A 27,233-nucleotide genomic window follows, 5' to 3' on the forward strand; every position below is an offset into this window, starting at 1 on the left:
TCCCGTTGCCTGAGGTCTTTGGCACCAGCCTTCAGCTGCCCCCGCAGCACACACGCTTGGGCTGCGGGTCAGACTGTGGCTGTGTGATGACTGCCCTGGGATGTACCCTCTTCTTTATTCCAAACTTTTAGACTCTGCATCTGCCTGTGTCTGGAGTCCTCTCTATGCCATTTGAGCCAGTCCATACCCCAGTGTGTGGCCTGACTTGCTCACTTAATCTTGGGGACCTGAGTACCCCTGGCTCTTGGAAAACTTCAGGCAACAGAAGTGACTCTCTTTTGCAACAGTCTTGTTCGTTAAGTCCAGGTGTTCTACAAGTAAATGGCACCAGACCTGCTACTGCTACTGCCATCTGCTGGTGGCAGACAGAGGTGACACATAGTGTTCTCTTGCCTACTTCGTTCGTATTTAGGGAAGACCTCAAAATAAAATCTCAAGCAGAAGTGTGTCTGTTTGTTATATACTTGCACTCTGTACAGTTCTCACACCCATACTCTTCCTCTCTACATGCTTCAGCCACATCAGCCTTCACTCTGTCCAGTATGCTACTCTCATTTCCTCCTTAGGTCTGGGCATTTTTTGTCCCCTCCTAGAAAACTATACTTCCACATATCTTCAGACAGGTGACTTCTACCATTATTCACATCTCAAATGAGATGTGATTACCTTACAGATGCCTGCCTTGACCACACTCCACCCAGTTCACTCCACCAATTACTGTCTTCCTCTATTATTATTATTTTTTTTGATAGCATTTGTCATTTACTCAGTTTCTTTCATTCATTTATTACTTGTTAATTCATCTCTTCCTCCTACACACACCCACATATAAGTGCCATGAGAACAGGGAACAAAGAGCTTAGAGGGCAGAACAATGCTTGTATTGAGAAAAGAGATGCTCAAAAAATACATGCTTGTGTAAATGAGTGCACGTAGTATCTCTATTTGCCTGTCGAAATCCTATTTATTTTCAGAAATCCAACTCAAATGCTCTTTCAAGAACTAGATCTGACATTCTCTCTCTTTCATAGCACTTTTTATTCTTTATTTCTTGTGTTGTCATGTTTCCCTGTAGTGAATTCAGGGGCCATACTTGACTTATTTTAATACACATCTCAGACTTACACGGGGGCTGCCCCAATGGCTCAGTGGTAAAGAATCTGCCTGCCAATGCAGGATAAAAAGTAGAAGCGGCTTTGATCCCTGGGTTAGGAAGATTTCCTAAGTATGAAATGGCAACCCACTCCAGTATTCTTGCCTGGAAGATCCCATGGACAGAGGAGCCTGGCGGGCTAGAGGGTCGCAAAGAGTTGGACATGATGAGTGACTGAGCACGCACACATGCACACAAACTTAAGGACACAGCAAATGCTTAGACGTTTGTTAACGTCAGGAATAAATGAAAATTAGCTTTAAGACTCGACCATTTAATTTTTTTCTTATTATGAAATATTTAAAGCATACAGAAAAGAATCAATAATATTATAAGTAATACCCATGGATCCATCATCAGCTTTGAAAAATTAGCATTGAAAACATATTGCGGGTACTTCCTTGGTCCAGTGGTTAAGACTCTGCCTTCCAATGCACGGGGGTACAGGTTCGATGCCTGGTCAGGGAACTAAGAGCACACATGCCATGAGGTGTGGCCAAACGGTAAAAGGTAAAATAAAACAAAACAAAACATTGGAAGAATTCCCTCGAGGTTCAGTGGTTAAGACTCTGTAGTTCCATTGCAGGGGGCATGAATCTGATCCCTGACTGGGGAAGAGGGACCTGAGCTTCTGCATGCTGCACAGCGCATGGAGTGGCCAAAACAAAACAAACACATTGGAAATCCATTGTCTGTGACCCTCTGTGATATTGTGATTTATAAGAAATATACCCAAGTCATTCAGATTTCTCACACATGTTTTCTGGCTTACAGCTCCCAAGACCTTCAGAATTTTCCAAGTGAGGAGAGACCTAAAGTTGTCTTTTGTTACATTAATAAAGTGACTTTTGGAACTCACCTAAGGATGGAGCCTGGTTGCCAGGAAAACTAACCTTGTGATTAGAGGGTTGGAACTTTTAGTCTCACTCCTTGGCCTTGAGAATGAGGGGAAGGGCGTTGGAGACTGAGTTGACCCCTCAGGGGCCAATGATTTAATCACTCGTCCCTCTCTAATGAAGTCTCCATAAAACCCCAAAGGTATGGGCCCAGAGAGCTTCCAGGTGGGTGAGCAGGTGGAGATCTGGGGAGAACAGCACGTCTATGAGGGGCATGGAAGCTTTTCACCCTTTCATACGTCTCTTCCATCTGGTTGTTCCTTAGATAGCTTTATAACAAACTGGTGATCTGGAAGTTAAATGTTTCTGAGTTCTGTGAGCTGCTCTAGCAAATTAATCAAACCAGAGCAGAAGTTATGGGAATCTCTGATTTATAGCCAGTTGGTGAGAAGTGCAGGTAACAACCTAATCTTTCAGTTGCATCCTGATTTAAAGGGAGTGGTGGAACCTCCAGTCTTTAACCTATAGATCAGAAGCAAAGATAACAACCCAGGCTTGGGACTGATTTCTGAAGTGGGGGGTGGTGTGTAGTCTTACAGGACTGAACTCTTATCCTGTGGAATCTGATTCTGTCTTTGGGTAGATAGTATCAGAATTGAATTGAACACTGGATCACTCTGTTGGAATCCAGGAACTGCTTACTGATGATGTGAGACAACTCCCCTCTGCCTACGCCATTTGCATACAATCAAAATTGACTCTGGAAACATAAAAGAGACTGTCCTTCATTCCTTCCTTCTCCTTTCTTCCCTGAAGCAATCATAATTCTGAATTTGGTGTTTATCGTTCCTACACGTGTGTGATTCTGTGTGCATTTTACCACTACTATTTGTCTGAGCATGAGTGTGCATGTGTGAGTACCCATTTTCCACCTATGGTACTATTCAGCTTGCTTTTAAGTAGTGTATGATAAAGGGCATTCTACACCTTATTTGTTTGCTCAACGTTATGTTTTTCTGATTATCGATGTTGATACATGTAGTGTTAGAATCTAGTGCTGAGACTATTTCAACTATTGCATGGTATTCCTTTGTTAGAACTATTTCACAGTTTCTCTGTCCAGGATCTGGTGAAAGGCAGGTAGTTTCTCCTTTCACTTGCATATGCTATCAGCTGCTGGCAACAAGCCATCAACTTGGCTTAGATCCCTTTAATTCCAGTAGATCCTGCTGGAGCCAGTTTCCGAATGCCACTGCTTGCTCCTGGAGCCAGACCTCAGCAGGCCTGTGGCTTCACTTGCAATCACTACTTTGCATTTATGTACCATTTCTGGTCCATGGAGAGGTTTATTTTCCAGCCTGGAGATGATGTTTAGTTTTTCCTTTTCATATTTTATTTATCATTGCTATGTGTTTGGAGCAGAGGGAGTACATCAAAGCATGAATTTACTGTGTCACCTTAACCAAAAGTTGATAATATAATACCTTTACCACCTTTTAAAATCAGCAGAAATCTTAAAATCATCTAATCATAGATTTTTGGAACCGGAAGGGATTTCAGAGATTATGATATCTAATAAACCTCATTTTGTAGGTGAGAGAATTGTGGTCTTGAGAAATTAAGTGATTTATTGATTTCATATATTTAATTAATGATGGAGGCAGGAACAGAACCAAAGTCTGCAGGTTCCCTCAATAGTCCTTTTGATACTACATTGTCCATTATAACTTTCTTCATATGAGCTATATTTACATGTAACATTTTATTTTTAACAGAACTCAAAAATACATTAAAATTAAGCAATTAGAAATATGACATATCAGATTTTTAAACTGCTGTGAGATGTTTTCTTTTGAACAATATTGAGGTAAAAGCAAGAGTACAGTATTCACTGCATTGAGCTGAATATATTTTCACTAGAAGGCACAATGCCTTTTGACTCTGTAGATTCCTGCTGCATTTGGTTTCCTTGACTTTCTGCAACTTATTAGGATAGGCCCATCAATAATTGTGCTGATACTTCCCACCTCCTACACCACTGGGTCTGAGAAGGAACTGTGATGGATGGATATGGCCAGCGCTTACACTGATAGCCTATATTTCTGCTGTCACATAGAAATGGCAGGTAGTTTAATTTAGAAAAAAAAATTACTAAGAAAGAGCAAGTATTCTTTTTAATTAGAATTTCTGGACTTTTGTTGGATATGCGTTTAGAATCTGATGTGTTTGTTAAAGCCTTTGGAATTGTTTTATTTTATTTCTAGATCTTTTAGCTGTGCCTAAGCATCCGTATGCTGCTATGGAGAACTGGGGACTAAGTATTTTTGTGGAACAAAGAATACTGCTGGATCCCAGTGTTTCATCTATTTCTTATTTGCTGGATGTCACCATGGTCATTGTTCATGAGATATGTCACCAGGTATGAAAAAAGGATCAGGTGTAAGTATAATTGCAAACTATGGAGAATGTAAACTGATTTCAGATACTTAGATTAGGAGTTAAGTCATTATCCTCCCAATTAAGTTTTAATTCGGTATAGAGCATTGTGTAGTTCTTTTCGGAAGATGTGTTGCTTTTCTCAAATGACAGCAAGTGCGCAGATTGTATTGAATAAGCAACTGTCATTCAGTTTAGTTGAGGAGTGAGATGGCATTGCTACCCAGCAGCCTCTTTGGAGACCCCCATCTACTCACTATTCTTTGTCAATGTTGCTTTATTTTCTTGTGATTATTGGTGTATATATATGGTAAGTGCAGTGATGGCGATGATTTATTGCATTGCTGCAAGATGTGGCTGAGTTCTGTGTACATGTCAAAATTTGCTTTTGCTGAAATCAATTTGTTATTCCCCTTCTCCCATCACACACACACTTAGGAAGTCTTTCACTAACTCAGCCACAGACTCTTTGTTCTGAAATGATTGATATTTTTTTGTCTTGGCATGTTTAGAAATTCATATGTAAATTAGCCAGCTTTGTCATGAAGCTAAGATAAAATTAATTTCATGCACTTTACTACAATGAGCGAAAGGTATTACAGAGATTTCACAATGCCTATTTGAATCTTGATTCTAATGAAAAGAATAACTGAAAATAAACATCTGTGCTTTAATAAAAAGCAATCCTTGTCCTGGTGACCAGAAACTATGGATAGTTTTTAAGTGAAAACACCAGAAATCTCAGTGTGAAACCACAAGACTTTAATTTGTAATCAACCCAAAATCTTTTTAAAAAGCTTGAAAACCTTAAAGACAGGTAGAAAATGTTGTCAGTGAAAGAAGCTGAACAGGTAAATGCTAATACACGAACACAGACTTCATGATAAATTATTCCAGGCCATATGACTATTTACCTGAATGCCAGCCTTCTGCAGTGAACCTGTATGGTGTTTGTACCTGCCATGCTGATCAGCTAGGGCATGTGTTCCTTGCTTCAGTGACTAAAGCGGATCCATTGTAGAGATAACTAGTGTTTCTTTATTGTGCTAAAAGTGGTTTCCAGCTAGTCATACAATTCTTTGACACAAAAACTGATTCCTTTTTGAACATTTTTAGAGACAAGTTACATGTAGAGTTCTTTTGAAATAAGAGCACTCTGATAGTTGTTGTTCCTAGAACTGGATTTCATTTGTTCCACATTCTCAGTTGCTTTCTTGCTCTAGCCTAGTGATGTTCAGCTACTTGCTATGGGGAGATGAAACAGAAGCTGAGAGAAACACATGACGATTTCCACTGTCAATGCCAAAGTGTTTTCTATGTTACCATCTCTCCTCACCTACTTGTTGTTGCAGTTTTTAAGACAGACTTTCAATTTAAGAGAGAAGAAGCACTTATTGCTGATCAATAATAAAAAATACTTAAAACATCATTTGATTTGTGGTCATCAGCATGTTCAGAATTATCTTGTATTTCGCTTAGAGATCCTTTTGAGTAAGAGATACTTTATTATTAATATTGAAACGCTCTGCCACCAAGCTGTTTAGCTCTTAAAGCCGTAGAGCTATGATCTGAGAATTGCCTGACTGCCTTTTCCTTCTGTTTCTTAAATAACTCACTCCCACTTAGAATCTTCACACTAAGAGTTACTTATAAATGCCTGAAATCCTCTTGCCTAAGGCTTTCTCATGGCTCCTTATCATTAAAGTCTGAGCTCAAATGTCATCTGCTTAGAGAGAACCTTTTTGCTTTTACAATCTAATGCTTTAGATTGTAATCTAAATTGTAATCTAGATTGTAACCCCTCCCCCATACATATCATGTTTCAATAAGACCTGAAATTCTATTGTTTGTTTGTTTATTTTTTATTTTTTATCTCACCTCATTGTCCCTTCCTCCACAATAAAGTGTTCGCTGCCTCAGAAGGGACATTGTCTGACTTTTCATCATTGAATCCCAAGTGGCATAGTTCCCGGTATATAATGTTTTTTGTTTGTTTTGTTTTTTAATGAAAAAAAGAATTCCTTTAAGCTTTTTCTGAACTCAGCAAGGATTTCAGAGTAATGCATCATGATCTAATCAAAACACCAATTAAAAATTACAACATTATTTTTTCTGAAGCGATCTTAGAAGTTTTTTTTTTGGTCCAACACTCATTATCATAGACTCCTGGAGAGTCAGGTGTGGAGCATCTTGAAAGTCTTTGCTCCTTCAATCAGCTGGCGTTGTCTGTGAATTGCCTCTGCCACTGGAAGGTGCTGCTTCAGTACTCCCTGTGCCTCACTACTTCTTGAGGCAGTATTTTCTATCTTCATCCATTTCAGTCTGTTAGAGGGTCTCCTGCATTTTTAGCAACCTCTACCAACTGACAAACACCAATTTCCATCCATTAGTCCCGATTTGTCTCCTGTAGGGCCACAGAACCCAAGCTTCTTCTACATATTAGGTCTTCAAATATTTGAAGACAACTGTTAGAGATTTTTTTTTTTTTTCTCCCGAGTCCTTTCTTTTCCAGGTTAAATATTCTTTTTCTGTTCCGTGATCATTTCATTTTTGTTCTACCTGAATGCACTTATTAAAAAATTAGTGTCAACCAAGTAGTCAAATTAATAGTCTTGCTATAACCTATTTTAAGATCACAAAATCAATTGGAAAGTGAATTCCAGTTGTGATCGTCATAGTTTAATACATTTAATTCTAGATGAGATAACTCTGGATAGATGTGATTTTATCTGATGCCCATTCATCTGTGATGGCAGTGGTTTGGTGACCTCGTGACTCCCGTGTGGTGGGAAGATGTGTGGCTGAAGGAAGGGTTTGCTCACTACTTTGAGTTCGTTGGTACAGACTACCTCTATCCCGGCTGGAACATGGTAAGTGTGTTTCTCTTTAATTGTTTGGAACTCTCAGTGAAAGCTTGATCCCATGTCATATTGGGCTTATCTTATTGTGAGACGTGTTTGAAAATGCCAACTGATTCATGAAAAAAATTAGCCACCCAACAAAGGAAATGTAACCCAAAATATAAATGGTAGTATTCCAGAAGAATTCTCTTTTAGTTATTAGAACTAAATAGAGTCTGATTGGTTATACATTGATTTCAAAATACTACAAGTTTTCTAAATAAAAATATTTTAGATTGCAATATTTGATAACAACGATAAACTATCCCATAAATTGAGAAGGTAATAGCAATCTATAAGTTATATTTTAAATGTGTGTAGGATATTCCAATATATAGGAAGGAAAATGAGAACTTAATATTCAGTGTGATGAACTCAAAACATAGCTGAAATCTTTGATACATTATTGATTTTACTTTAGGTTTAAATGATTTAATAAGAGGTCACTAATTTTATAAAGAGTTGTGCACATTATATCCAAACTTGTATGTCTGAATCTGAAGTAGGGTTTATTGTACCAGAAGCAGTGATATTCTTGAACACCCTAGAAGAAAAAGTGGAGGGAGGATATGATTTCTATTTTATGGGCTTCCCTGGTGGCTCAGACGGTAGAGTGTCTGCCTGTTGCAGCAGGTGGGGACTGCTCTTCAGCTGTGGTGTGAGGGCGCCTCTGGGTGTGGAGCTCGGGCTCTAGGGTGCGTGGGCTTCAGTGAGCTTAGTTGCTCTGAGGCATGTGGGATCCTCCCGTATCAGGGATCAAACCTGTGTCTCCTGCATTGGCAGTCAGATTCTTTGCCCATGAGCCGCCAAGGAAGTCTGGAACTTGAATTTTAAATTTAAGTGGCACTATGTAAAACTTGCAAAATACTAACACTTGTCAACTTCCAGAAGCTCAAATTTCACTTGCGTTATAGCTTGAGTGATAATATAAATTTATTTTACACCACTCAGTTTTTGATGTTTAAACTACTAATATATGTGATTATCTAATTATCTGTCATGATTGCAAGTATGATATGGTGAAATATAAAGTTGTCCATTAAGTCACGATATAACTTTTCTACCATAAATTTAGTCAACTCCCACTGAGTATAAAAGGTGACCTTGCATATCTCAGAAGAAATGTTGCAACTGTAATATCATACTGATATATTTGAATCATCCAGTTTTATTTATATTTTATAAAAGCAACATGGTTCATTTGCACAAATGTGTGAGTTAATTTTACTTGGCCTTATATATCTAGGTATATATGTATAAATAATACAATTTAAAAAATCTTATTTGAACTATTTTATTATAGCATTGAAATTAATTTTAAAAATGCCTTTAAAGAACTTTGAAGAAAAATCAATAGCATGCTATATTTATTATTAAAGGTACTTTTTAAACAAATATGCAGTTTTAAAACTGAAATATTAAGGATATTGAAACATTTGTAAAAATATATTTTGGTTTCTAGTTGACTTTCAACCAAATTTGTTTAAAATTTTTATTTAATTTTCATTATGCTGTGAGTTATTACTGATTGGTAATTCTGTTATGTTTTAGTGTTTAAAATGATAGTATTATAAATGACATGTTACTCATATAGGTAGGATTTTTCTTGAGCTCATTGAGCTAGCTATGACAAAATCTATTCAGCATTATAAAAATAAATCTTAGATTGAAAAGCTATGAACAGAATTATACTCATGGTTAAAACTGATAGCTTTTGATGGTTTTAGCATTGCAGTCTACCCCAAGTTTCAATATTCCCATACTGAATTTTGTTTTCAAATAATTTTTTATATTGCATTATTTTGTCAATCAAATTATAAATGGAGAACATTTTTGTAAGAATATTGAAAATGAATATAGAGTATTAGTAACACTTCTGATACTTTGTCCTAAATACAATAAACACCATGTATTAAAAGCATTTATAAAAAATGCTTTGGGGTGGTAAGATATAAATCCATATTTTATAATCAAAAATGGGAATTAATGATGGATTACACTAAGAAATGAAAGCATAAACTCCATCACAATTAATTAGGCAATAGTGAAAACAAGCTTTATTATCATGTCTCTTTATGTTCAGATTCTAAAGATTACAAATACTTTCTATTATTGGCTGCTTTTGCTTTTTAGTAGTTTTTTAAATTTAGTTTGTGGAGTACTTCAGTATATTAAATTTGTAAAACTATAAGAAGAGACTCTAAACAAATGCTCCTCCATGATGATTAACAAATACTTTCTATTATTGGCTGCTTTTGCTTTTTAGTAGTTTTTTAAATTTAGTTTGTGGAGTACTTCAGTATATTAAATTTGTAAAACTATAAGAAGAGACTCTAAACAAATGCTCCTCCATGATGATTAATATCTTCTTTGCAAACAAAAATTTAAGACAAGTCAGCCACATAAATAAGAATGGATATTAAGTGACTTTAAGGCTGTGTCAGCACTATTTTTCATAATGGCATCAGCAAAAGAGTGAAAGCAAAACTAGGAAGAGCAGAGTGACGGCTGTGTCAGCAGTAACTCACACCTGTGAGAGCGAGGCTCCGGCTGCGCTAGGACTCAGCCTGGGTTAGAAAAGCAGAAGTCAGACGCGTCTCAGAAGTAAAGGGAGCAAGTTGGCCTCTTTTGCCTCTAATCTCAAAAACCGTGGTTTCATTATTTTTAGACAGCAACGCTCAAACATTGAAATACAACTTCAACTTGCTTGGGAGATTACTATGACAGCCTATGTTTTATGGAATAGCAATAAAGAAGCCCAGAATTACACAATATTGTTAAGGAAGCTTTTGTTCTGGTTTGGGATAGTATACTTACATGGCATCTTAGGTTGTGTATATGTGTATGTATGTGTTTATGGACAGTTTCTGCTAAAGAAATAATCAGTTTTTTACACTAAGAACACTACATGAAATAAACACTACTATCAAATCTTTTTCCCAAAAAAACCAATCAAGTATACCATTTTATAGATATGGGTCTTTTCAGGTAGTATGATATAAGGTCAGGAAATAGATTGACAAGAAGTCATTCAGATTCCAAAAAGGCATTTCACTTCCTGACTCATCTTTATCCTTTGAGAAATGGGATGATTGTACTGACTTACTAAGCACACATGATTTTTGTGAGGATAAAATAACTTGCAAGTTCTTTGAAACGCGTGAACAATTGTGAGTAGGTATCATAGACCTGGAAAATAATAAATGTTCCATTAGAAAGGGGCATTGATTTTATGTATAAATACTCTAACACTTCCAACCTTAGTAAGCTATTTTGATGCCCTAGATTTTATAACAATTACCTATAGACTGAGTTGGATCATAAGGAAGGCTGAGGACTGAAGAATTGATGCTCTCGAAGTGTGGTGCTGGAGAAGACTCTTGAGAGTCCCTTGGACAGTAAGGAGATCAAAGCAGTCAATCCTAAAAGAAATCAACCCTAAATATTCATTGGAAGGACTGATACTGAAGCTCCGATACTTTGACCACCTGATGTGAAGAGCCAACTCATTGGAAAAAACCCTGATGCTGGGAAAGATTGAGGGCAGGAGAAGGGGGTGACAGAGAATGAGGTGGTTGGGTGGCATCACTGACTCAATGGACACGAGTTTGAGCAAACGCAGGGAGATAGTGAAGGACAGGGAAGCCTGGGGTGCTGCAGTCCTTGGGGTCGCAAAGAATCAAACATGACTTAACAACTGAACAACAACGTGTAAAGATTACAAAAAAATTTCTGTAAACTTTGTATCTAGACTCAGTCTCTCCAAATCAATGCTTATCTATATTGGCAATGTGGACTATTTTATAGGAACACAAGCTTTATATTGTGTTTCATTCATCAAACAGAAGTGTCAAGATCACTTAGATTATCTTGTGGGGTTAGATTTCATAAGGCGAGTCTACTTGATGACTATTCTATCAAAGTTTGTTGTTAAGGACAATATCATTGGATGAGTTAAGTTGCATTAAGCTATTGATGGCAGTCATATTAAATCTTACTGTGATTCCTCCAAAGGGAGAAAATAAAGGATCCATGAAGCATAGTTACTATTCAACAATTCTTTATCATTTTAATTTGAAAAAAGTCTATGATACAGGAAAAGGATAAACAGTAAAATGATACCATGAAGAAATCCTTATTTTGCAGACCTGGTGCTGACATAGGCAAAATCATATTCCCTGTGCATATTGCACAGGTTTTCACTATAATTTGTATCCATATGATAGATGTATCCTGTAGTTTCATGAATGTAGCCTTGTAAGAATGTGCTTGCTATAATGAGAATTATTAAACGTTAAATAATTATTAAATTTTGGATTTAATTTAAATTAATTTGTTAATTTGGGATGCTAAAGAGCTTCACACAGCAGTAACTTTAGACACTGATAAAGTTCAAGGACTGGGAATTCTTCTTAAATTTTTATGAGGGCACATACCTGGGCAGAAAGATAACTATTAATAGAGAATTGTGCAGCTAAACTTAATTATGCTAAATACTTAGGATATCTTAAAGTATATTGCCCAAAACCTTGATAAATGTTCTCAATTGTTTTTATCATGGGCAGGATTAAAATGGTAAAAATGAATTCTGCCATTAGACTTGGTAGTGGTCCAACCAAAATTGCCTGCTAAATTTAATAGGCATTGCAATAAAATTATCTTTACTTCTTGAATTATTTTATTTTTATTCAAAAAGAAGTTGAGAAAATCACTGGTGAACTGAAATAGATGCAGAGTTTATTGAGTTCATTTTTTTCCAGTTTAAATGTAAAGATATACTGATTAATTATTCCAAATGTTAATAAAGACTCTGCTATTCAGAGAAGGGGAAAGAGAAAATTAGAGAAAAATTGTTTTTGTTAATATGTTACTTGTTCAGCTCTTCATGTCTTAAGTCCATCTTTGATTTAATGTCTATAAAGAAAAATGCTTTCACATGCCTTTCAAAGTTAGTTAATATACATTTCAATGGTAATTGGTATGTTGGTACTATTGCTTATGATTCATCAATATTAAAATATATTTGCCCAGGAGAGCTATGGTGTCAGAAATGGACCATCTGGGAATTAAATATTTGTTTTAGAATCTTACCTTATAAATACTGAATACCAAATAATGTGTGTATATATGTAGATTTTCCATGCAGTTGTATTTTATCTTTTGTGATAAAAAATCCACATATAATATTCTACTCCTGATGTCAGTAAATTAGAAGATGATGCAATTGTTTTCAACTGGTCGATGATATTTTATTCTCAACTGACTGACATACTGAATGTGAAAAATTTAAAGACTTCTATTGGCTAGTCCCAAGGGTCTGTGGTATTTTTGATCCATCTCAGTAACTTAAAAAGTGACATTTAGGTTGAAAGACTAGAAGAAAAGTAGAAGGGATGCCCTTGGATCTGTTGGGGTCACAGTCGGCAAAAGGGACTTCTTTCTGCTTCCCCTTTACTCTTCCCTCCGAATCCCTCTGTAAGTCATTTTTCTTCGTGTTGAAAACATTAACTTTTTTTTTTTAAAGAAGAGAAAAAATTTTTTTTTCTTATTTGAGGGAATCTGAGGAGCTGTAGGCTTCTGTTCTGGGAAAATGGGGTTCCTTTCTCCTTAGCGTTAGTGGTCAGAGCAGTTTGGAGCTTTGGTGGACAAGTTTTGCTTGTTGTTGTTTAGTCACTAAGTCGTGTCTGACTCTTTTATATAATAGACACATAGAAAAAGTCCACAGAGGAAATAAGAGCTAGCAAAGAGAACAGTCTTAGAGAAAATTTTCTCATAGAATTCAAGTTTGAATTGTGAGTAAATGAAAGAGGATTCTGAGATGCATAGGCCTAATGCATTGAGAATGAGATTTACACTCAGAATGTACAAATTAGGATAATCTAGGATGTCAGTGTTAAGAAGCAAGTCAGAGACTTGGCTTCTAATTAATGATGATTGAAGAGTTACTGGGGCTTCCCAAGTGGCTCAGTGGTAAAGAATCTGCCTGCCAATGCAGGAGACGCAGGAGATGTGGGTTCGATCCCTGGGTTGGGAACATACCCTGGAGGAGGAAATGGCACCACACTCTGGTATTCTTGCCCGCAAAGTCCCATGGATAGAGGAGCTTGGTGGGCTATAGTCCACGAGGCTGCAAAGAGTTTGACATAACTGAGCATGCATGCACAAAGAGATACTAAAAATTTCTAGCAAAGAAGAACAGTGAAAACAAGAAATGGATCTGTTACACTAACGTTAAAATAATTCTCACTAAAGCTAATACATAACTAATTGGGTTAACATTTTCTCATTAGGACTAATTGTGCTTTTTACCAACGACCTTACTGATATGCTGGTAGCCCTGTTAAGAATATCAATTAGAATGAAGACTGAATGAGGCCAGTCATTAGTTAATTGTTGATGTATGTTAACTGACTTAGAAATTTTATGGCAAAAATACACTTTTGAGGATAAAATGACAACTGAAGTATTGATAATACATTCATACATTTGTTTATACTTATAGATTTTATGTAACAATCAAGATGTTGGCTTCACAGTTTGAGAAATGGAAACTTTTGAAAAGCTTATTATCAATGTGTATTAGGTCTCAGAAAATGTAAATCTGCTTTATTTACTGCTTCAAATGAAAGATCAACTTTTATTAAATACTTTTAGAAAGGGAAGAAAAAGTAAGCATAACTCATTAGTATTCATATATACTTCTATACAGGTATGTATCTGAGAGGTTTTTCTTAGTCACATTACCTCACTTTTTTTAACCATATGAATTTTTAAAATTTAAAACAAAGCTGCAAATTGAAATTTCATGTATGTTCTTAAAGGATGATATTTTAAAAAGCCATTTATGTTCAGAAAGACACTAAGTGTTTCAGGTTTTGTATATTTTAAACTTAGAGAAAAAAGATAAATGAGCATTCCCTTTGGAATAAAATATTTCTTCCAGAGACCATGTGTAGATTTGCATTGTGTCGAGTTCTTTCTACCTTTCCTTAGGAATTGCAAAAGCAATCAATACTTTGACAGGATTAGACACTTCCTAAGAAGAAAACTTTTGCTGAACCTGGAGCCTAACAATAATGCAAGACTGTCCTTTTTCATATTTAGGAATAATGCAGGAAAAGTTAACTCATTCATTACCAGGTGAGAGCAGTTTGTGAGCAAAATGTTCCGACTTGCTAAAAATGGTCAGACATCACTTGCTGCTGCTGCTGTTGTTAACTCGCTTCAGTTGTGTCCGACTCTGTGCAACCCCATAGACGGCAGCCCACCAGGCTCCTTGGTCCATGGGAGTTTCCAGGCAAGAGTACTGGAGTGGGTTGTCATTGCCTTCTCCCAGACATCACTTGATAAACAGAAAATTGATGATGTCAAAAATTTATTCCAAGACAGTGAAATGTTCTGCTAGACATCATTGTTCACAAGTATTTATGACTTGCAATAGCAGATTATACCAGTTTAACCTGTCCTTTTACTACACTTGGTTTAAAAAAAAAAGTTCATCTTCTTATGATATATGAATTTTTCAACACTTTATATTATTCAGTATTTTCCCAGATATGTTACAAAGAATTTGCTTTGCAAAACCTATAACATGAACATGACCAAAAAGGAAAACCTGGGGACCAAGAGGACAACCAAAGAATAATTCATTAATTTTCTAATTATTCATCATCCTTAACCAGGCAGCTCTATGCTTTAAAAGACATTAGAACACAACTTATTTCTAAACCAGGAGTGACTGTTTCAGTCCATAACACTTTATGGGACTTTTTTTTTTTCATCAAGGTTACTTTAACACTGTTCAGATGTTACTAGACAAGGATGTGATAAATGAAAGTAGTGAGTTCAAGTGATATTTTCGAAGAGTCAAAAAATGTAAGAGACCTTCCTGTCCAGAGAAAGCAAAAAGCAGTAATCTGAGGCTGGTGAAGATTTTGCTTCAATTATCCCAGTAACACTTGCAAAAATAAAGACATGTAATATTTACTGTGTACCATTAAGCACTTTACATATGTTAATTCCCTGTGAAACAGAGTAAGACCTTCTGCTATGTATCTTGACAGTACACATCTTTGCTGTCATTTTTTTAAGAGTCTGAGAGTGTGGTAATTGTTAGACATCTATGCAGGCCACCAATCAGGCAGCTCTCTTTAACTATGAATTCAAAAAGATGTTTTGGGGTAGAACGTGTTTTGACACTGAGTTAAATAACCTCTATGGATCTACCATTCACAAAGTAAGCTTCTTTTGAAGCTATTTATATATTTAGCTTTTTACCTTTCTTGGGACTAATGAAATAAAATTCTTTATGATTATTGGAATGTCATTTTTGTCATATTGGTCTTTAAGAATTAACATATGTGAGGATGCTTACTTTTCTCGAAGAACCTACTTCAAATCCACCTGTGTCTAATTTATTCCATTAATCATTTTATTTTGTCTTCTCCAGATTTCATTTATAGTTCAGTGATGCCTTCCCTGAGTGCTATTACTGTTAATTTTACATAAACTAGTTTGATGGATTGCTGCCACAGGTTTGCCCGTTGCATTTCATTCATTGGTTTGCCCAATACATTTCATTCATTCTGTTTAATTAATTAATTCAGAGAATTATCAAGTACCTAAAATGAGACCTTCATTTTGCTATTAGCAGAGATCTGCCATATATCTGTTTCTTATACACTGTATTTTATCTTTTGTGTGGTGGTCTCAGTTAGAGGGTGTGATTAGATTTAGGATTTTATTTTTTTTACCTCTTAGTTGACAACCATGGAAGAAAAGTTATGACCAACCTAGAGAGCACATTAAAAAACAGAGACATTACTTTGCCAACAAAGGTCTGTCTGGTCAAAGCTATGGTTTTTCCAGTAGTAATGTATAGATGTGAGAGTTGGACTATAAAGAAAGCTGAGCACCAAAGAACTGATGCTCTTGAAACTGTGGTGTTGGAGAAGACTCTTGAGAGTCCCTTGGACTACAAGAAGATTCAACCAGTCAATCCTAAAGGAAATCAATCTTGAATATTTATTGGAAGGACTGATTCTGAACCTGAAATTCCAATACTTTGGCCACCTGATGTGAAGAACTGACTCATTAGAAAAGACCCTGATGCTGGGAAAGATTGAGGGCAGGAGGAGAAGGGAACGACAGAGGATGAGATGGTTGGATGGCATCACCAACTGGATGGACATGAGTTTGAGTAAACTCCGGGCATTGGTGATAGACTGGGAGGCCTGGCGTGCTGCAGTCCGTGGGGTCGCATAGAGTCGGACACAACTGAGTGACTGAACTGACTGACTGGACTGACTGACAACCATGCTTCTGTCAGAAGTTGTTTTGTTTATGGAGTAGCTCAAAAACACAGATCCATAAACTCAATCAGACTGTTCACATTCATGGATATGTTTGGAAAATTAGATTTAGTGCAGTAAGTCTCAGTTCAGTTCAGTTCAGTTAAGTAGCTCAGTCGTGTCCAACTCTTTGTGACCCCGTGAACTGCAGTATGTTGGGCCTCCCTGTCCATCACCAACTCCCTGGGTACACCCACACCCATGTCCATCGAGTCGGTGATGCCACACAATCATCTCATCCTCTGTCATCCCCTTCTCCTCCTGCCGTCAATCTTCCCCAGCATCAGGGTCTTTTCAAATGAGTCATCTTTTTATATCAGGTGGCCAAGGTATTGGAGTTTCAGCTTCAACATCATACCTTCCAATGAACGCCCAGGACTGATCTCCTTTAGGATGGGCTGGTTGGATCTCCTTGCAGTCCAAGGGACTCTCAAGAGTCTTCTCCAACACCACAGTTCAAAAGCATCAATTCTTCTGCGCTCAGCTTTGTTTACAGTCCAACTGTCACATCCATACATGAAAACTGGAAAAACCATAGCCTTGACTAGATGGACCTTTGTTGGCAAAGTAATGTCTCTGCTTTTTAATATGCTGTCTAGTTTGGTCATAACTTTTCTCCAAAGGAGTAAGCGTCTTTTAATTTCATGGCTGCATTCACCATCTGCAGTGATTTTGGAGCCCCCCAAAATAAAGTCAGCCACTGTGTCCCCATCTATTTGCCATGAAGTGATGGGACCAGATGCCATGAACTTAGTTTTCTGAATGTTGAGCTTTAAGCCAACATTTTCACTCTCCTCTTTCACTTTCATCAAGAGGCTCTTTAGTTCTTCTTCACTTTCTGCCATAAGGGTGGTGTCATCTGAATATCTGAGGTTATTGATATTTCTCCCCGCAATCTTGATTCCAGCTTGTGCTTCCTCCAGCCCAGCGTTTCTCATGATGTACTCTGCATATAAGTTAAATAAGCAGGGTGACAATATACAGCCTTGACATACTCCTTCCCGTATTTGGAACCAGTCTGTTGTTCCATGTCCAGTTCTAACTGTTGCTTCCTGACCTGCATATAGGTGTCTCAAGAGGCAGGTCAGATGGTCTGGTATTCCCATCTCCTTCAGAATTTTCCACAGTTTATTGTAATCCACACAGTCAAAGGCTTTGGCATAGTCAGTAAAGCAGAAGTAGATGTTTTTCTGGAACTCTCTTGCTTTTTTGATGATCAGCGGATGTTGACAATTTTATCTCTGGTTCCTCTGCCTTTTCTAAATCCAGCTTGAACATCTGGAAGTTCATGGTTCACGTATTGCTGAAGCCTGGCTTGGAGAATTTTGAGCATTCCTTTACTAGCGTGTGAGTTGAGTACAATTGTGTGGTAGTTTGAGCCTTCTTGGGCATTGTCTTTCTTTGGAATTGGAATGAAAACTGACCTTTTCCAGTCCTGTGGCCACTGCTGACTTTTCCAAATTTGCTGACATATTGAATGCAGCACTTTCACAGCATCATCTTTTAGGATTTGAAATAGCTCCACTGGCTATTGTCACTTGGCAGTAGATGAAATGTGGTTAATGGTTAAAAGAAAAAGAACATTAGGACAATTTTGCTTACTTATTATAAGGCTTATGTGAAATTACAGAATAATATTGTATACTTTGGCCACCTGGTATGAAGAGCCAAATCACTAGAAAAGACTCTGATGCTGGGAAAGATTGAGGGCAGGAAGAGAAGGGGTTGACAGAGGATGAGATGTTTGGATGGCATCACTGACTCAATGGACATGAGTTTGAGCATACTCCACTAGATAGTGAAAGACAGGGAAGCCTGAAGTGCTCCAGTCCATGGGGTTGCAAGGAATCAGACATGAATTAGAGACTGAACAACAACAGAGATCTGCTCAGTTAACTGTGTTTGTGTATCACTTTCTGAAAAAGTTATGTGAATGAATATAGAAGTAAAATTTTCAGTGCAGTACTTGTTTCATTGTAAGCATTAATGATAATTATTTCTATAATTATTATTTAATGCCTATTTAATGTATGTGTGTTTACATAAGTTTGACTTTAAGTGAACCGCTTTAACAACCTGCACATAAAAATGATTATCAACATCTTAGGCATGTGTATTTAAACATGAGATTTTGAAATGTTGATTTTTAAAGAATATTATGTAGAAACAACGGAGAAGGCAATGGCACCCCACTCCAGTACTCTTGCCTGGAAAATCCCATGGATGGAGGAGCCTGGTAGGCTACAGTCCATGGGGTCGCTAAGAGTCAGACACGACTGAGCGACTTCACTTTCACTTTTAACTTTCATGCATTGGAGAAGGAAATGGCAACCCACTCCAGTGTTCTTGCCTGGAGAATCCCAGGGACGACGGAGCCTGGTGGGCTGCCGTCTATGGGGTCGCACAGAGTCGGACACGACTAAAGCGACTTAGCAGCAGCAGTAGCAGCATGTAGAAACAATACTTATTTTCACTACATCTTTAGTTTTATTTTGTTTATTGTATGATTTAGATATCTACAAAATGTTAATTTTAATCAGCTAAATAATGAATAATATTTCACAAGTATATCTAGCTAACTTTAAAATGAGTAAATCTTAAAATAATTTTGGACATTTTAGAACTTTATAAAAGTATGATGAAATATAAAATTACAGAAAAAAATTCTTTTAATATTTAAAACACTTGGAATCCAAATAATTTCTAATGTTTACAAATATGACATTGTGCTATGTGTCTACAAAAGATGTTGATTGCAAAGTCACAGAGATACAATATCACGTAAATAAAACCTGATGAATATCTTCCTCCAATATGCTTGTTTTTCTTACTTGAATTTTTGATTACATTCCTATCCTTTAATTTGTCCTGATTTGAGTAAGTCATGAAGAACAAGAGTGAGGAGCCAAAACATGCCCTACTAGGTATATCTCTGTCCCTTTTTCTAGTCTCGTGTAAGTAGGAGGTTCAGATTAGTAATGGCTCATGTGGCGTTTTGTTCAACCTATGAAATCTTGAAAGTGTTTATCTTATGGTAGTATCGATTTCCAAAGACACAAAATATGGATATAGGCATGCATGCTCAGTCGTGTCCAACTCTGCAACTCCATGTATGGTAGCCCACCAGGCTCCTCTGTCCATGGAATTTCCCCAGCAAAAATACTGGAGTGGGTTGCCATTTCCTACTCCAGGGGATCTTCCTGAGCTAGGGGTCAAACTCGCATCTCCTGTGGCTCCTTCATTGCCAGGCAGATTCTTAACCACTATGCCACATAGTAGTATAGATTTCTAAAGACACAAAGTGTGAATGACGTAGCTTCTTTCTTCTGTTTACGATAGATCAGCGGCAGCTGAGTCAGCACGGTCATTGATGCTGAAAGCACTTTTATGCAAACTTTCACTCTAGTCTCTCCTCCCAGAGTACTTTGTTTGGCTGCTAATACTTTACCCATCAAATAGCACTAATGTGTTGTACATATATCTATTTTCCGCATCATAAAGGGAGTTGCTTGGAGCTAGGAATTGTGTCCCAAATGCATTTGTTTCCCCAGCCTCTAACACATGAAGGTTGCATATACAAAGCCCTCAGTAAACACGAATGGTATTAGATTGTATTGTTCAAACGATTTTTGTCAGATATTCTTGTTCATTTGACACTGTGAATTAGAAAAGTGCCTTTATCTATGTTCAAGAGGATATTGTCAACATTAAACCTGGAATAAAACATTGCTTTAAATAAATGAAAACACTGAAAAAGGAAATACTTGTATCTATTTGGTTATCTATATGTGTATCTACATACGTATCTAAATATCTATGCCTATGTCTATATTTATGTTTAAATCTATACTTGATTCATACATTCTGGAATTTGAAAGTAAATACCATGTTTGTTCACCATTGGTCATCACAAAATGGAACTAAATTGTTGGTGTTTTGTGATCACAGAGATAAAGCCCGTATCTCATGCTGTTCATGAATGGTTGTGCAATATTGTCCTATTTTGTTTCGAGTTGTGCCTCACTCCAGCCCACCTTCCAGTATTCATAGTCATCTCTCTAAATATAGGTCTGATGATGTCACTTCTTAATTCTAGTTTCCTGACTTGGCATTGAGGATCTTGATTTTGTTCTTGTCTGTCCCTATGTACTAATCACTATTTGTTTACCCATTATACTCCCTGCCTTCTGCCACAGAGAATTCTTGAGTCCCCCAAATAGGCCAAGCTGTTTCAAATCTCCATGACTTTCCCCATATACCAGGTATTTTTTTTTTCTGTCCAAAATGCCCTTTTCTACTATATTCTCCTAGAAAACTCCAATCATCCTTAAAGATTCAACTCAAACTATCATTCAGAAGCTTTCCTTCCTTCTTCCAGGCAGAAAAAATGATGCCTTCTCTGTGAGGTCACGTCATATTCTGAACCTATTTCCATTTTTATGTATAGCAGGTGTTATTAATATTTGTTTTCATTCTTTGTCTCTCATTCTACTAGTATAAAATCTCTGAGTTTGGATTCATGTCTTTCTTTTTATGCTCAGAACCAGGTATACCACAAGGGATATAGCAGGTGCTCAACAAATATTTGTAGAACAAATTATCTTATTTAATCTTCACAACCACATATGTTTACAAATGAGTATGCTGAGGTCTGAAAAGACTGAGTAACTTGCTTGTGGTCAGACAATTAAGTGAATGGCAGATGTTTTCTTTCCAGTCTAGGACTCTGTCATCAACTTTCTAGCAGTGTTCCTGTCTTTTCTCCCAGGAATAATGAAAGAGCCATTTATTTCAGATCTGTCCTCCTAGACATGTGAAATCTAAAAAATGGTACAAATAAACTTATTCACAGAACAGAATCATAGAGAGAAAACAAAGTTATGGCTACCAGGAGGTAAGGGGGGATAAAATGGGAGACTAGGATTGATGCATACATACTACTACATTTAAAATAAATAACTAGGAAGGACCTACCATATAATGCAAGGAACACTACTCAATAATCTGTAATGACACATATAGGAAAAGAACCTAAAAAAGATTATGCATAACTAATTCACTTTGCTGTACAGCAGAAAGTAATACGACTTTCAAATAATTTAAAAATAAACATTAAAATTATTTTAATAAAGATTAAATTAAAAAAAATAAAATTGAGTCCTTGTGACTGCTCTGATGTAACCCACCTCTGCCTGGAGAATTTTTTCCCACTCTTTTTTGCCTGTAAGTACCTCACCACTTCTTGAATTGGCTCTCATCTCTTTGTCTGTTTTGATATAGCTGACTTGCTTTGATTTCAATTCAGATTATTCGATTTTTTTTTCCTTTCTTTTCTGATGACGAGTCAAAATGTCTGTGTGGTATCGCTGTTCACTAAAGTTAGTCACCCTTTCTTCATAGGAACTTGCCAACAGCCCTCCGTTCCAACTGTACTTTCTCTTTTCCCACCGTCACCATGACTATGACTAGATCAGGCATATTCAGAGCTTGACATGTTCAGGCAGAAGCTTTGATTTGGGGATATCAAGGAATTAATTTTTTCAAATGTTTCTGTGATAAGAATTCGTAATAACTCATTGCACATATACTACTAAATACCAGTATATGAAATGTTAGTATTGTAAGAAACAATTTTTTAAACGAGTTGGTTCTTTCTGAGACTTTGTTTACCTTTTTTTTTATACAGATTGCTATTTATTGCCAAAAGTTGTTTAGGACTTGCCCCGTATCTTAGACCTAGGATTTTACTTTGAATTGCCTGTGGCACATTGCTTTCTAAAAGTTCACTGTCACATTCCTCGCAGCATGTCTAAAACTGATCTTTTTAGCTTGCCCTCCAAACCACACTTTCTCCACTCCTCCATTTCTATCAGTCGCATGCACCCTACCAGTTAAAAAATTCTGTCAATCTAAAATCTTTTAAAACTCCACCAAATCATTCCATATAGTTATTCGCTAGGACTTCCTCCTTATCCCCCTGAGGGACCAAGGCATCAATGTCACTTGATCATTCATTCAAAGTCTTTCTCAGATTCAAAAGTCCTTCAGTAACATCTGTTCCAATACATCATCACATAGCCCTTAGTACAATGTCTCTCATTTCTACATATATCAAGCCACTCTGTATACCTCAGATAAGTTAATTTTCCTGACACTGCTTTTATTATGTCACTACGTCTGCCACTGCCTATTTATTGAGACCAAACCTTCAACCTGTTAACTTAGGATTCAAACGGACTGGCTTTTTTTTTTTTTATGGTTCCTCTGCCTGGATTTACCCTTTTTAAGTTGCTTTCCCCATTCATCTGAGTAACCTTTCATCCTTCAACAGCCCACTTTAATGTCACCTCCTCAGTGAAGCCTCTTCTGAACTAATTAATTATTTCATACTTCATATTTTATTAACACCTATCATATTATAATGCAGTTAGCTGTTTATCTTTCTCTTGTACTTTCTCTTCTGTTTTTGAGTTCTTTAAGGTTGAGGATGAGATGTTAGTCATTTATTTATTCCCAAAACACAGTTCAGTATCTGGCATTGTGTAGGAATTTAACATATTTGTTAAATGAATGTATGAATAAAGTAACAGCGACCTTCTTTTCCATGTGTTACTCTCAACTCTGTGCATTCGTTCACATTTTACTTTTCTGAAAAGTCTTTTACACTGTTCTCCAAAAATTCAAACGCAATATATTTTTGAAAATAGTTCAGCACAAATTGATACACATATTCAGTATTATTGGGACCGTTTAAGTTTAGGCGTGTCTGTAACATCTCTAAGAAGTGTCTGTATCAGAATGGTAGGATTTATTGTTCCTCTAACAATAAACTTCTTGTCAACAGATTTTAAAGTTCTCCATTTTGCCTATTGTTCTGCATTTTGAAAGTTGTAGAATGGGCTATCACAGGGTCCTTAAAATATCAAGTAAAATAATAACTATTGACTATACACCTTGAATATATTTTTCCCTGCACACAAACACACACACGTGCACACAACTTTAAAGTTACTTCAAGGATCATATTCATTTCTACATCTTCTGTTAAGCTTTCCATCAGTAATTATACTTTACTGTGTTTTTGTCTCAAAATTTTTTAGCATTTCTAGTCTATGAGAGAAAACTATTATTTCATTCACTGTGGCTAACTTTTGTTTGTTCTTTTCTTTCACATAGAACTCAGGATTTCTTTTACTTTATTTTTGAACTTTCACAGTCTCACATCAACAGTAAGCAATTGACTGTTATTAGTAATTTTTGCTAATTTTTGCTGTAGCTGTTTTTGTCGTTGATAAGGAGGAGAAGGAGGGAGGGCCCTTGCCAGGGACTGACAAAGTAAAAATATTTCTTATTTTATAGTGACATGGATCTTTTATAAAAAATTAGCACCTTCTCTCTTGGAAACTCTTTGTAGTTTTGTTAAATTGCATTTGCCTCTGCTTAGAATTTTCCTTTTCCCCCTTCAATTTAAGTTATTCTCTCTTCTGAGTTTTGTGAATGTCTTTTGCTAGGATTTTCTTCTTTCCTTTTTTTCCTTTAATCTCTTTTCAGTTCAGTTCATCTGCTCAGTTGTGTCTGACTCTTTGCGACCCCATGAACCGCAGCACACGAGGCTTCCCTGTCCATCACCAACTCCCGGAGTTTACCCAAACCCATGTCCATTGAGTCGGTGATGCCATCCAACCATCTCATCCTCTGTCGTCCCCTTCTCCTCCCGCCTTCAATCTTTCCCAGCATCAGGGTCTTTTCAAATGAATCAGTTCTTCTCATCAGGTGGCCAAACTGTTGGAGCATCAGTCTTAGAGTATTGGAGCAAAGTATTCAGCATCAGTCTTTCCAATGAATATTCAGGACTGACTTCCTTTAGGATGGACTGGTTGGATCTCCATTTTTGAAAGTTATCTTAGATTTCATTTTTATAATTACATGGTTGTTTACTTTGTACCATTTAACAAAATGTCATTTCCAGCAAGCCAAGTTATGTTTGCTAAATTTTGATATTGACTAATGTATTTATTGTTTCTAAATGTTAAAAATTAAGGTTAAAATAAATCATTTTGTTAAGGTTTTCATTTTACACTGTGTTTTTTGATCAGATGTTTGAGTGATGTAATGGAGCAAACAATTATTATTTGAAGAGTTGAGTATTATTTGATCTTCAGAATGGACATCACATCTTCAGTTGGTAGTTTTTATAAATAAATATGTTCAGTTGTCAAGTTGAAGTATCATTATATATTCCATAATTCCTCATTAATTCCAGTATCAAATAGCTTTAATGTGTATTTTAAAATGAAATGAGTAACAAGATTGCCTATCTGCTTAAAATTCTTGTTTTGGAAATGAATTTCTCTTATCCTCTAAATCTAGGCCATTTGTCTGAGATCTTGTCTTTGGTTTCTGTGGACTTAAAATGGGCACAAGGTCCAATTTCACTCTCCTCAATTCATCTTGAATTAGGAACTCAATTTAAGAAGAAATACAGTATTATTTTGTGTAATACTTGTCACTTAATTCATTATAAGTTTGTAGTTTTTATTGTAGTCTCTTAGAGTCTGAAGTATCCTTCTGGGACTCAGAGTGACTTTTGATTCAGTCATTGCAACACAGCCCTTTTTGATGGAGCACTGAAGTGAAATTCTTAGATGAAAAATAAGGGCCAAAGAAATTAAATATAAAGTTCACAGACTATAAAAATAAGCTATTAGAAAATAAACCTTACAGTGTATACTTGGATGACTAGTTAAATTGATTAAACTTACTAAATTATTGAGCAAGTGATGATGAACAAAAATGTTGTTTTTAAAGCCAGATTTAAATTAATATACACGTATATGCTTAGTTAACCATTCTTTTCTTAGTATATTTATTCTCCATTTCCAATTTTTAAAATCCAGAATTGGTATAGTCTCAGCTTGAAATTACAGCTCACTCAGAAATAAAGCAATTTATTTGCTGGCCCAAAATTTGGAGGCTCCAGAAATGAGTTCAGAATTAGCTAGAGCAATTAAAGCGCTGCAGTCTTTAATCTCTGTAATCATACTCCTCAGGTCCCAACTATCCAGGGGCTATTTAGCTCTTGTTATCTCTTGCAACTTCCTTTTTCTCTCCTCCTCCCTCAATGAAGGCAGTAGGCTAGGGGGACTGATAACTGCCAGCATTTTTGCTAACAGAACCCAAGCTGTTTCTTTAAAGCAGACTTCTTAAAGCAAAAACAACAGAGAAGCACTTCCTCTTCTTCTTTTTTTTTTTTTACAGTTTATTTCTAACATAACAAGTCAGCTTTTATTAGAGCAAATACTGATGTCTCAACAATGCACAGAGGTCTCACAATTTTGTCTGTTTTCATAAGTTTTATGGTAATGAATTGTTAATGCCTATTGCTCTCTACTTTGTGAATTCATGTATCACATCCAGAGATATTACAGTTTGTTGTCAATAATGCCTCATTATTTGTGGTGGTCTCCTGAAGTTCTTTTAGAAAATAAGTGTATGCATGTATGTATTAGAGAGAGAAGTGAGACAGAGAGAATGGAGGTAGGAACAGAAAGAGAATGGGTTGTTGAATGGACTAGAAATAACAAATAGTACTGGAATTCTGAAATTTAGTTATTATTCTTATATTGAATTAACTTTAAAAAGGTAATTTGGGACTGGAATTTTAGATTTGACCCTGCAGAACACATAAACATGCTGTGTGTGGTTAGTCACTCAGTCGTGTCTGACTCTTTGCGACCCCATAGACTGTAGTCACACCAGGTTCCTCTGAACATGGGGATTCTCCAGGCAAGAATACTGGAGTGGGTTGCCTTGCCCTCCTCCAGGGGATCTTCCCAACCCAGGGGTTGTATCCAGGTCTCCCTCATTGTGGGCCAGGCCAATTCTTTACCATCTGAGCCACCAGGGAAGCCCATAAGCAAGCTGAGTCAGCTTCATTTACATGCCCGCTCTCCAAATTTGCTTTTCACCACTGTTAAAACACAGAGTCCATGTTTCTATTTAGGGCCTATTGTAGCTCCTTGGTTTTGTTTCATGTTGTGCTCAAATCAACCACTTTTACTTTAGAGTGACTTAAGAGGCATTTTATTTACTGGTTTCTCTTTATAGTTAAGTTTTATCTAGTAGGCTGATGAGCATCATCCATTCAGCAACACACGTTCGGTTCATGTTGTCACCCATATTCTGTCATAACCACCTGTGATGTTGTTCCACCTACTGTATTGCAGGAAAAACAGAGGTTTCTGACGGATGTTCTACATGAAGTGATGCTGCTTGACGGCTTGGCCAGTTCCCATCCAGTATCACAGGAAGTGCTACGGGCAACAGATATTGACAGGGTGTTTGACTGGATCGCATATAAAAAGGTGGGACTAAATAAGACCCAATTGCTGATTGGGTATTTCACTCTCCTAGCCAAACACTTTCATGCTAGATATATATTTTTCTCTTCTCTTTGGTGGATAGAAATGGATTGTGAGAAAATATAGTCACTAGGTTCATGTCATTTTATGAGTTAGGGTTTTGCTTTATAAACCAGTAAAATATTTGCCAAATAATG

General features: G+C 36.6%; 1 protein-coding gene across 1 annotated transcript in view; it reads left to right on the plus strand.

Moving 5' to 3' along the window:
* Positions 1 to 27,233, plus strand: part of TRHDE (thyrotropin releasing hormone degrading enzyme) — a 431,921-nt gene that overhangs the window by 234,964 nt on the left and 169,724 nt on the right. Inside the window, exons 4-6 of the mRNA XM_081483982.1 lie at positions 4,254 to 4,408; positions 7,182 to 7,295; positions 26,902 to 27,039. Of these exons, the coding sequence (XP_081340108.1) occupies positions 4,254 to 4,408; positions 7,182 to 7,295; positions 26,902 to 27,039 (407 nt within the window). The remainder of the gene's footprint in view (positions 1 to 4,253; positions 4,409 to 7,181; positions 7,296 to 26,901; positions 27,040 to 27,233) is intronic.

The sequence above is a fragment of the Giraffa tippelskirchi genome, chromosome 4 (assembly GCF_054371585.1).
Source record: "Giraffa tippelskirchi isolate mGirTip1 chromosome 4, T2T-mGirTip1v1.2.pri, whole genome shotgun sequence".
Lineage (NCBI taxonomy): Eukaryota > Metazoa > Chordata > Mammalia > Artiodactyla > Giraffidae > Giraffa > Giraffa tippelskirchi.